The following is a 12,686-nucleotide window of genomic DNA, read 5'->3' as shown; positions in this document are numbered from 1 at the left end:
CTGTACAAGCTGTGTTTCTGTTTTCCATTGGCCACTTCTCTCAGAACCTGTGCTCAGTCCAAGAGCTTGCTGGTAGACAGAAAATGCTGCTTATGTTACTTCGTTTACCTCTACTTTGCTATAAATAGGAAAGTGAGCAGCCCCAGATGTAATGATTCTGCTCTGGATGTAAGGATTTTCTTTGCCAAATTCCTAAGGTGAAAGCGGAGATTTAATCAGTCTTTACGCTTTTATATTTTTTAAATTATTTAACTTTTATTACTGTTGCACCATTTATACAATTACATATAATTTCAATGCATCCATTGTACATTTTGTTTTTTTCATTTGTTTTCCAATGAGTGTGTGTTGGTGTCTGTGACACAGAATGGAAGAGAAACTGGAACTGCAATGAACGCAGACTTTTCATTTCCACTGACCAATAAACAGAACTACAGGTGCACCCAACCACGGACATGCATTAACTCGTCATGAGAAATCTAGGAAGGCTAAGTAGGATGAGAATGCTTTTTACTCCCAAAAAATATTTGGAGAGGAAGAATTGGAGGATTGGCATTGAGAAATATGTGGACAGCTAAGTGGGTTTTGTCTGAAAGTTGGCATTCATCCACTGCATAAAAAAAATATCAAAATAAGAAAGGCTGTAAATAAAAAAACCACAGAAAATACTGCTTTCATAAAGATCTGATTGCCTTGGCACAAACCCAGTGGGCAGAATCAAACGCATCACTCCCAAACCCCATTACAGAACAAAAAGAAGATTTTGATACATTGGTGGAGTGCATTTACAGCAGTTCAGATACAAAAGATGTGCTGTACTTTCAGACATCCATCTATTTTTTTTATTTTTATTTTAATCCAGGACTTGTGTCAAGTTGGCAGAAAGTATATTAGATATTTCCCCACAAAAATACTATTTGGATTCTCCCCCCTCCCTCCCTCCCAACTTGATGGGACATCCTTTTCATTTTTTTTCCTTTTTTTCCTTCTCTTTCTGGGCAATACTTTTTGTTATTTCAGATCTGAAACGAGTTAGTATAGCTGAAAAAATAAAAAAAAACACAGGTTGTTTTAAGTGGTTGTTTCAACAGGCTGTCCAATTTAATCTTGCACTGCTATGGTTTGATCCGAATTAGTCGCTGGGGCTTCAGAAGGTTTCGCTTCCTCTGGTGGGGCTGATGGGTCCGAGGCCTTGGCAGTGGAACTAGGTGCTGCTGTGGCTGCTACGGTCTCCTTGGAAGAAGGTGCAGCCTCGCTGCTGCTAGGTTTTGAGTCTGAAGCTGGGGCCACTTCGCTTTTAGTTTCTTGGGCTGCAGGCGTTGCGGGAGCCTCAGTCTTTTTGGCTTCCCCTTCCTCTTTGCTCTTGTCATCTGCTTTGCTGGGAGCTGTGGCTTCTGAAGGCTGGGAAGCTTTTGCATCGCTGCTAGGCTCAGAAGTTTTGGGTGCTTCACTACTGGCAGCAGGAGCAGAGGCTGCAGCTGGCTCCTCTTGCTTGGGTGCCTGTTCGTTGTTCTTCTGTGGCTCTACTTTTGCATCAACAACAGCCTCTGACTTCTCTGGTTCTGCTTTCTGGGCTTCTTCTTGGGTCACTGTTTTCTCTTTCTCCCCTTCTTTTTCTTCTGTCTTATTGGCAGCAACCTGAGCATCTTTCTCAACCTTCTCCTCTTTGTTGTTCTCCTTCACTTCTGTGGTCTCTGTGGTTTGCTGGGCATCCTCAGCCTCCTTTGGAGTCTCCTCTTCCTCAGCTGCTGCTCCTTCAGCCTTCTTGTCTTTATCTTTAGCTTTTTCATCATTGACACTGTACCCCTTCTTCTTCTTGCTCAGTTTGCCTCCCATGTTGGAGCTCTGTAACAGAAAAAAGAAAGAGGTGGTTACTCAAAGTGTTTATCACCAAGGGAATCAAAAGCAGATCAACTGACTTACAGGAAAAACAATTCAGTCTCCTGAAACAGGGACTACAACCACTGGATTGGCTGCTAGCAGCCAAGCACACCCAGCGTGATGACCACCACTGCCACCAGGCTGCCACCCCACTCAGCCCCACAGCACTGCAGCCCCAGGACTACTGCCACATCCCTTATGGACAGTCCTGCTCCAAGACCGTCAAGAAAAGGGCATCACACACACCGAGGACCTCAGCCGCATCACGCCTCATGGTCACGCATAGTGGAATCAATACAGATCAGAAATGCTGAGCACAAACTACAGCAAGACATCTGCCCCTCAGCAAGGCAGCTGAAGTAATACAAGTGCTTCTGAATGATGCGTACTGCATGATATCACACAATAAAAGGTAGAGAGGAAAAAGAGAGGCGCATGCTTTCACCCATGTTTTCAAGCATCAGAAGTGATCAGGTGCGCAGTTCAGCTGCTTAGTAGAGCTGATATGGTTACAATTGTTGAGCACGTGTAACTATATTGGTATTTATACACCCTATGTGTGGGAGTCTTCACTAAGAATATTTAAAATCTTCCACAGTTCCTGGAAGCAAATTGAATCTATTAAAGCAGGAAATGCTTTCAGATACATTGCTTCCCTCATGGACTTGAAAATCCCTAGGATTGCCTGAAAAATAGTGTTTATATACTAAAACAAAGGTGTTGTTCATCCTCAGCAAAAGGTTAACAAAACCATAATTTCCTTGCTTTATGCTATTTGAAAACAATTGAAAAGGAATTTTTTTCATAATAGTGCTAAACAAATATGTAAGAGCTTCTCCAAGTGGAGATGAATCATTCTCAATTTCTGTTTTTAAAAAGTAGACAGTCTTGTAGGCCTTATTTTTTCTCACACTTTCCAAAATTGTGAATACAGACAAGAGCTTATAATATGCTATAGAGTAAATTATTATAAATATCAATGAGAACCAGCTGCTTCTCAATAGTCTTCCAGCAGGGACCTTTCTCAAGAAGAAGAATTTGCCAGTATTGTTTAAGGGTTAGCATACAGCCCTGTAAAGTGGTAATCTAATATTGCTAAAACACTACTTTATTGTCTGAGGTTTTATGGTAATGCCACTAAAAGGATTAACTTCCACAGAGCTGCAGTTGAGCTATCTAATCTCTACCTTCAAGGCAGAGATACCAGGTCTTTAGCTATTTAGGGGAAGAATATGGATGTTAGTTGTTTTCTACTTGATACTCCAAAAATATTATTCCAGCTTACTGTTTATGTATAGTTAAAGCCAAAATATTTGAAAGGACTTTTTTCAAGGCAGCAGGATCAGAAATTTATACTGAATTCATGTGTGTATCTGAATTTGCAATCTCTAACTAAGCCTGTATTTGTTGCGAAGCCTAATATTACTTGCTACATTTATATTTTTCCAGATTTTGCTATTCTGTGTACAGGAACTCTCAAAGATTTACTTTTTCCTGGAAAAAAAAAAAAAAAAAGGAAAAAAAAGCTTCCAACTGCAGATAAAGGTAGCTAGAGAATGCATATGCCAAAGGACATTTAATAGGCAGAGAAGCATTCATATGAGAAAAGTGCTCCCATCCTATGATCAGAAACATGCACTGTCTTTGCTCGGAGGTAAGATGTGAAATTGCTGAGTCTCAATTTGCATCACAGCCAGCTGGCTCGAGAGAGTGGAGAAGATGGAGACTATCATTATGTTCTATTAGTAAATATTTACAGTTACAAATGGACTGCCATAACAGAACATAATGGACTTCATAGAAGAACAGATTCAGTTCTTGTGACACCAAATCCTGAATCTCCTCCCTATTTAAAAGCCTTCGTCACAACTACACCGGGCCAACATGCAACCACAGTGGCATAAAGAAGCTCTACATCATGTTCTCCAGTCAGAGTCCCACTGTCACAGGCAGACTCTGCTCTGGTCCCTGTCCCACTTTATCCCAGCCTGAAGGATAGCTCTGCATTGTCCGGAGCAGCCTCTTGGAGCATCAGGTAGAAAGCAGACCTTAGAAAGCTGTACCTGGAAGACACCTAGCACATAGACCAAGGCACAGCAGGGATAATACTGCCTGATGCCATATGAAGGCTGGATGCCAACATCCCTCTTGAAAACATTCACAAGGAATTATTGTGCTGTTTTAAGTGTACAACACTGGTTTTAGTCTCTTCATCCAAGTCGTTCAGCTTTGCTGCCAATCAGGTCACTTTGTTGTCTAAGCAGTGGTGGGTTTATGAAAACAGGCATTCAAAGTAAAACAAGCAGAGAGAAAGAGAAAAGGAGGAAGGGAGAAAGAAAACTGCCACAGTGACATTTATTCAAATAAAACTCCTTGAGAAAATATCTCAGTGAAATGTCTCACAAGTGAAATGGCAAACTGCATTAAATCACTAAGGCCTCTATGCATACGGTGTTAAGTCTACTCTTCATTACTACCTATACACTAACACTTGCAAGAGTGATGACTTCTTTGCTTCCCCTGCCAAAGAGATAAAATCTATCAAAATGGACAATGACAATAGTTAAATAAATGTGAATGACAGGCCTTGAAGAAAATTTGTCTACAACTACTTACTTTTATAAGCTATAGCCAAGTATGCCTTCGGTTACTTGCACTACCACTGTCCTGCAGTGGTTCTTAGCTCCAGAAGCCACCAGCTAAGCACTTTATAATAAGTATATTCAAAAGGAAGGTTCTCAAAAATGCTGGTGCCGAGCACCATTCCTGCAAAACAGAACAGGGTTTGGCAGCTGTGTCTCTTCACTGTTTGACGGAAAAATGTCTAGAGACAATCTAGAAGCTTTGATATAAGAAGCAGCAATATATCAGTTTTGTTTAGGAATCTGTGATGAACCAGTTGGCAATCAGTGTTTCTGAAAATCGAAGTTAAATACTACTCCAAAGTCATAAAAGACTTCATCTACTTGTCAGTGTGCTTAGTACGCTTTATCTGCAGTGTTCTTAAAGAGGAAGAAACAGACCCAGTGAGCACTACAGAGGATATCTAAAGAGGAACAAGATTTCTCAAGTTCCTAACAGCTGCTGGTCATTTTACTTATCCTGAAGTTTCCATTCTCCTCTAGAAAGCAAGAAGAGAATGGAGAGTTGGCACAGGTATCTCTCTCATTGTAGAGAAGAAATAATCTGGCAGTATTTGCAGTACAAAATACCATATCTACAGCTCACCTAGAGCATGTTAAGTACTCTGAAAATGGAATGTTCATGATAATCAGGATTTCCTGGAATAAAAAAGTAAAAAAAAAACTTAATGTCCATAAGACCATTATATAGCAGTAAGAAGAATTCACAGAATACCGTTTGAAGATTGAGATAATAGGAGAGCAGTCGGTCCCTGGAACAGAGGAGGCATGTACTTGCAGTTTGGGTAAGAAAATATTATTTCCAAGTTCTGCATTTCAACTGTTCTTCTGTAATGGTCAAGTTCCTATAATTAGCCCTTTTCCTCTCTCTCTTCTGTCAGTAATGGTTTGTCTGGACAATTAGCTTTCTTAAGTGTCTATAACTTTCTACAAATTTCATTTAGCAAACACTTTCACGTCCTATGAAAGGGTCTGGTTCTCAGAAGAATGGACAAGCGAGGAATTCCTGTTATTCCCACACTCAGTACAGAAAACAGTGCATCACAACAGGATGAAAATTACAGATGAACACCTTTAAATTACCATCATCTGACTGCTAAAGCTAAATTCCTAAAGCTTCTCTTAATCTTCATGTGGAGCGTGAGGAGCTTAGTCCACCTCCAAAAACACAGAGTTGAGGAAGGAAATAGGTACCTTCTGAAATCCTGCTGCCCAAAAGGCAATGCAGGCCCTTGTGATGGGTTGGTCCAAAATAGCCCTGGAGCAAGCCAATTCCCAGAGATGAGTTATCTCACATCACCTGCATACAGGAGCAGTAAAATGCACATTCCTCCCAAAGCAGGTTAACAACACTGCAAATCAAGGAAATGCAGATCCCAGAAGCTGCCTCAGCCCCAATTGCTCAAAATAAATAATAATAAAAAAAAATCTTGAAGAAAGCTTTGCATCTCTACACTTCATTGAATTATCTTTACATCTCTGTTTTGAAAAATGAGTGGAAATGTTTCATACAAGCGTGTACATAGGAACTTAGGGGAAAGAAAAGGGATTTCCAAACATAATTTTCAAAAGATTTTCTGAAACTTTTTAAAAGAAAAAGAAGAACTTACTACTTCTTAAGATATGAAGTAGAATTTCATGCTTCCCCTTACACGTACACAAATGCTCCTATCTCACCAACCCCAACAGTCTACCAAGTTAATTTTAGAAGATGTCTATAGCAACCTCTATAGAATTTGGTAATAGCTCTGACTTTTAGCCACAAAGACCTGCTTCTCTGTTGGCTCTCAGTTATCCTCACATATCTTTCTTTTCCTCTGCTATTACATGGAATTAACAGAGCAGAAATGCTAGGTCTCAGTCAGGTTCAAGCTTCATCACACTTCAGTAGCAGTGACTTTTTACTCTCCTCTCCTCTCCTCTCCTCTCCTCTCCTCTCCTCTCCTCTCCTCTCCTCTCCTCTCCTCTCCTCTCCTCTCATGTTCTAGAAAAGGGATAGGGACAATCTCTCATGGTCAGGCAGGTTGTGGTGCTGGTGCAAGGGAGGCAGTGGGAAGCAGGACCCTGACCATCTCTCACGTGTCTCAGAGGTTATATAGCTGGCAACTCCAGGGCCTGGGCAGCTGATGCAATGTCTCACCTACAGCTTTGTGATGGCAGCTGCATGTATCTGAACATAACAAGATGTTGGTTCATTAGATGCACACAATAAAACATGTCCTGTGGTCTTTGAATGTCCTGTGATTGTTTCAAGCTGAACCCTTAAAACTTAACAATTCAGTGTGTTTATTGTGTTTATTGTTGGCCAATGCTAGTTTTATTATTGTCCAATTATCTTTGGACAATAAAAAGAAAAGCTAGTAGAAGATCTCTAAGAAGTAGTACTGCCAGTCTAAGGGTTTAATTTGATTAATTTCCTTTTTTTTTTTCTTTATTTAAAGAGGAACTTTTATTTTCAGGTTATTTTAAAAGTCCTAGGGACACATACCATGCAAAAATGGGAATGACACTGTACTTTTTTCATGTAAGCCATTTGTCATTAACACATGTAAATGGTGACAATTTATAATAGATTGCCATTATGAGGGCAATATAATAATTTAATACACACTGCAATAATAATTTTAATGGAGTCCTACCTCATCTTCAAGGCATTTCTTTTCTATTCAGATTACCTGCATATACTCTTTCTGTCAAGCAATAAAAACAGCATATGGACATGTACATGCAGATACAAATATGCAGCCAAAAGTCAGCCTGCCCCAGATCGAGATCCTAATCACAATATTGTTAGGCACATGGTTGGAAAGAGGAACTCTGTGGTAAACACCTGTTTTGCAGAGACTGGGATTAATTTTACAAAAAAACCTTCTGTAGAAGTAGTTTGCGGTCTTCTAACCTGACAGAATAAGCCAAACCATAAGTCTGTGCTGCCTTATTATTCATTCTGAGTTGTAACATCACCTTGGTTTCTTTGTGTGTGACTCCCCAAAAAGCATTAAAAAAAAAAACATTTTACATTAGCCAAAGCTTTCTAATCTGCATCCTAGAATTAAGTTCCTAAATAGGAAATTATGCAAATTTCAAAGGTGCTCATTACCTACATCTTTCTAACTGTTCAGTTCTCAAGAGTACTCACGGCAGAGAGGCAAGATTCCTTACATATCATTCCAATTATGGTGAGCCACTTTTTGTCTCCTTCAAATACTTTAGACATCACCACCACACCTAACTACAAAAACATACAAGGTGACAAAATCCTAGGTAACAAAACAATTTTCTTCTAATTTACATTTTAATCAGATTTTGTCCCTCCAACTCTGTCTCTGTCACCAATCTTCAATCACAAATATATTGCTAAGGCTTGCAGACCCTTGAGCCATTTTGAGAGCTTCTGGAAGAGCTATTCCAAACTTGCAACAGTCAGATGCTAGTAATCAATGAAAATATCCTTCTCCTCTGCTCTGCAATCTTGATGAAGAATAGAAGTGCAAATACATCCATCCTGGAAGGACTGTACAGTGGGAAAATGAGTTTTTTCAAGTATAACTTCTATTATCTATATTTCTCTAGCTTTATCCTCAAAAAGGAACATGCAGTCTTTTACTAAACTTAATGTACTGGAGACATTTATGAGACTCTACATTTACATTATATCTTTTTAATATTTCCTACTTTTAAAACCTTTTTTACTTTAATGCCCATTTAACTGGTCAAACTAGTTTCAGTCAAACTTGAGACAGCCCTTAGAATATAAGTTGCAGTATACTTACAAGAAACAGATACATTAATTTTCAAATCCCAGAACTGCCATTTTTACTTTGAAAATAGATTCTCCAATGTGATTGCCAAATTCTTCGGAATTTTTCTTTCCCATCTGTAAGCTGGTCACTGAAAACAGCACTGGGTATGTGCCCCAATTGTAAGGAAATGTCCTACCGCTGGAATTGAAATTCTTAGCAGATACAGCAAACCAAGGATGGGTCACAACCTACCTCAGGCCATACATTTTCCTTCTTATGTTTGCATAATGGCCTTATTACAGGCAGTGAGTGAAACCACATTTATAATCATGAACCAGATCTTACTGTTTCTGAGGCAGCAGCGTGCCCCAGCAGCCCCAAAGGCCAACCATACCTGGGGTGCACCAGGCCCAGCACTGCCAGCAGGGCGGGGGCAGCGGCTGTCCCCTCTGCAATGTGCTGTGCAGCCTCACCTCCAGCACTGCGTGCGGGTTGGGTGCCACTGTATAGGAAGGACATCAAGCTGTAGAGTGTCCAAAGGAAGGCTATGAAAATGGAGGAGTTCAGGGAGAGTTGGAAAGCTCTCTCACATACAGGGTTTGGATTTTGGGTGGTGCTGTGTGGAGCCAGGATAGCAACTCCATGATCCTTGTGGGTCCATTTCAACTCAGGATATTCTATGATTCTGTGATTCTATGAGTTCCAGGTTTGTTTACCTTTTAAAACCCAAGCTGCCACTCCTGACTGCAGCACATGACCCCCTCGTCACACCACAGAGCAGAGAGAAAAGCAGGGAGCCAAGTTCAGCCACTGCCCAATCAGTGGAGTGCTCTGCTGCAATGTCTCAGTGCTCATGAGGGCACTTCAAGCCCCTCCTTCCAAAACACGCAGTGTAGACTTTACTCAGCAAAACAGCAGATTAGGAATTTAAATGAAGCATTTATTGCTGACTCTTTTATTCCATTATTTAAGTATTCAAGTATTGTAATGTCTAGAACCTAGGTAACGCATTCCTTATCCTCTTTTATAAGTATCAGCTTGATAGTAAGCTGCACCACTAGCTTTTCTCCATTTTCTTCCAAAAGAAACAATTGCAGATCCACCCGGTACTTCAGCACATACCACAGCTTTAGGTTCAGACACTGGAAGAAGTTGCTTGATTTAAAAAAAATCACCCACGGTTCTTTTCTCCCAAATGTGAGTCACAGAACACGCAGATGCCTCAGGTGGTGGCAGTGTGCTACCTTTGGCCTTGAACGCCACAGTGGCATTCCTCAGAAATAAAGGTTTATGGATGAATTGAGGAATTAAGCCCATTTCATCCTCCAGTTATTTTACAACTGCCAATGACAGTTAAATTAGTCAACGAAACATTGTTCTGAATGTACCTGCAAGTTTCACATTGCACTAGAAAGCTGAGGGCGCTTGTGGCAGGGGAACAGAGCTACACAGCAGACCTCTCTGGTAGAAACTAACCATCTGGAAGTGGTCAGCACAACACCTGCTTTCACCTTCAGCAGCACTTAGAGGGGATTTTACACTGACTTCCTGAAGTCAGCATTAGAGCTGCCTAAAGAGCTGCTGCATGTCTCCCTGCAGTAACAATTTTTGCCTTTTCATCCTGTGTACGAAATTTCATTTTAAGTGAAAATTTCTGTACTGAAGTAAATGTACACAAGTCCAGTCATGTTTCACAAAATGTTGAAACTATCTGTAATTAAACTCTGCAAGACTTTGGGCTGAATTACAAGAAAAGCCTCCCCCTTACTAGCACAGTAACAATGTCAGCACTGTATCAGCTCTCAGCTTCTCACAGCTCTGTCGTAATAATGAAGATGTGCGCTAAAAAAGTGGCAGAAATGCAAGCTAGCATGCTTAGCATTCTGGAAAACCTTTTGCATTCATATATGTGGATTTGTGCCATACACTCTTTTGTGCCATCTACATTTTGTATATTTTGTGCCATTTACATTTTGTACCTTGCTGTATTACACAGTTTGTCACTTCGGTCGTGCATTTCCTGGTTCTCACGCTTGTATAATACACACATATATATTTTCAACAGCATACACATAACACAAAAGAAAATCTTAGGTTCCAAACTTTCTTTATTTAGATTATATTTAGAATGCATGTTCATGCTGGATTTTAACTCTTTTTATTTTTTTTTTCTTTGTTTTTTCTTTTTTAATCAAAGCATTGCATTCAAACTACCTAACTTACTGGTTTCACTCCAGTCACTGAGGGAAGATTATCAAAATAATATGGAATGTGCATACAACAATCACTGGCAAGCAAAGAGTATCAAGCATCTGATTTATGTTTTTTTTTCTTGCAAATGTCTCTCTCCATCATTTTCACCACTACTAATTTACATTCCTGTAATGGCTGTTCAAAATAACAGGATGCCTTAAGCAATCTTTTTATTGAGACTAGCAATGCTCTCCAAATCTTCAGAAATTAGAGTTGCATTTCTTGAACCAGATGAAGAACCATAGGTATCAGCATATCAGCAAACTGTCCTGTGGAGCCTATTACACCCCTGTGATATCATGTTTTGCTATAAGTTCTATGTGTTTAGAGAGTGCCATAGATGACTCTGAGAAAAGAGGCAGAGTTTGCTTTTAACTTTCAGTGGCACAAGCTGACACAAGGCATTGCAGAATCAAGACATTGTCTATTAGGGAGCTTTGTTTTGTGTCTCAACATGACAACGGTTTGCTTTGAGAAATCCACTTTGAAAACATAAAGTGTTTCTTAGAATCCCATCATGAGAGCTAAGCCAGGATAGAAGCTGTACCATGTCACGTGCTAGGCTGTTAGACACGTCAGCTTGGATTTGAGACTCCAGATGTAGGTTGATTGACTGGGTTTCTTTCTGACCTTTTCAGTGACTGTATCTTTTTTCTTTTTTTTTGGCTTGCTTTTGGTTCAGTTTATACAGGGATGGCAGATCAGCCCTCTGAGAGGGAGAATGCACAAGATTGAAGGCTAGCAAGTTTCTTCGGAAAAAATTTAAAGTTAGTAGCTAGTTCAGTCCCTGAATTGCTAAGGAATTTATGTTCAAACCAAGCAAGACAGGAACACAATTTAATAATTACTCAGCTAGAATCTTCCCAAGCTAGTGGCTATAGAAAAAAAAAGGAGAAGAAAACACAATGCAGAAAGAATCAAAGGAAAAACAGAAATCATGAAAAGTGATCAGGTGTATATATCCTCTAAATAAAACAGCTCATTTTTACTTTGCATTTAAATACCAGTAGGAAATCTGACCATCTTAGAGATATCAGATTTAAACTTGCAAACAAAAATAGCTTTGTAGGGATAATTGTGGAGTTGGATGTAGTTCCTTTTTCTCTGTGTCATCTGAGCACTGACTTGCATTTCGTGACTACAGATGTAATTAATAAATTAATGTGGCCGCATTTCTATTTTTGAAGTTCAGAATTGCTTTAGATTATATTACTCCTGAAGTGGTCTAGCTCTCCATCAATGTTGTATATATGTTCCAATTTACAGCTTTGGTCCACTCAGACCATGTAACAGAAAACAGCTTACCTTTGGAGGCTCACATGCTGTACAGAAAATTGTGGAGAGTTCTGAGAGTCATTCCTTCACTTCGAGGAGCTTTCTGTTCATGGCTATTTGAAAGTTATCTATTCTAACCAAAGAAGGCAAGCAAACAGGACTGGTGCTCTTCTGTTTTCTCATGCCCACTGATCCTTTGAACTCGGAAGTATAAAATATAACTAAGCTATTTCATGATTAAAATGAGAAAAGTCTTTCAATTCAATGGAGATGTGAAAAGCATGAAAGATTGGGTTTCATTTTTTCAAGACAGAGCTGTAAGTACCATTTGAACTTCCATTAGCACTTTCATTGTTGAAACATTTCATTAGTAGCCCATGATTTAAATGAGGACCAGGTCACATTTCGCTGCCCCCCATATTAGCACATGCATGAAAACCACCTGTGCCCCAGAATTTCCAGGTTTTACATGGTATGAGAGGATATCAAGACATTTTAATGCCATGAGCAGCACACAGTTGCCAAGACTCCCAAAAATAACTGGCTTTTCTAAAGTTTTTTCTCGTCAGTTCTCCTGGCTGGCAATGTAGCAGTAGTCAGAGTGAGCAGCCCATCGATTTGGTTTTTTATTTCTCCTACTGGAAGCTTATATGGTGGTATAGAGTCCCTGTGTTCCCCTATGAAATCTCATTGAGGAATTGGAACTCAGTGAGTCCCTTTGCCCTGCTACCTCAGCTCTGGCTAACAGGGTTTTTGAAATTCATTTGCTGAGGGCAGGATGGCAAAAAAGAGCTGTGCTTCATGAAGTTAAAGATGTTGGCTGTTACAACCCAGGGTGCATGCAGCTCTGCAGAAACTACGCATAGTTTGCATACTGCAGTTTTCTGGGTAA

At 39.9% G+C, this 12,686-nt stretch overlaps 1 protein-coding gene across 1 annotated transcript; it reads right to left on the bottom strand.

The window, feature by feature from the left end:
* Positions 1 to 1,101: 1,101 nt before the first annotated feature.
* On the bottom strand, positions 1,102 to 1,836 carry BASP1 (brain abundant membrane attached signal protein 1; the record flags this gene model as incomplete). Its single annotated transcript, XM_079533208.1, has 1 exon — positions 1,102 to 1,836. The coding sequence occupies one exon, from the start codon at positions 1,834 to 1,836 to the stop codon at positions 1,102 to 1,104; it is 735 nt and encodes a 244-aa protein (XP_079389334.1).
* Between the last annotated feature and the right edge of the window lie 10,850 nt (positions 1,837 to 12,686).

Source organism: Tetrao urogallus, assembly GCF_951394365.1.
Source record: "Tetrao urogallus genome assembly, chromosome: 3".
NCBI classification, from domain to species: domain Eukaryota; kingdom Metazoa; phylum Chordata; class Aves; order Galliformes; family Phasianidae; genus Tetrao; species Tetrao urogallus.
The sequence above is the reverse complement of the archived record's forward strand: the minus strand, read 5'-3'. Positions and strand labels throughout refer to the sequence as shown.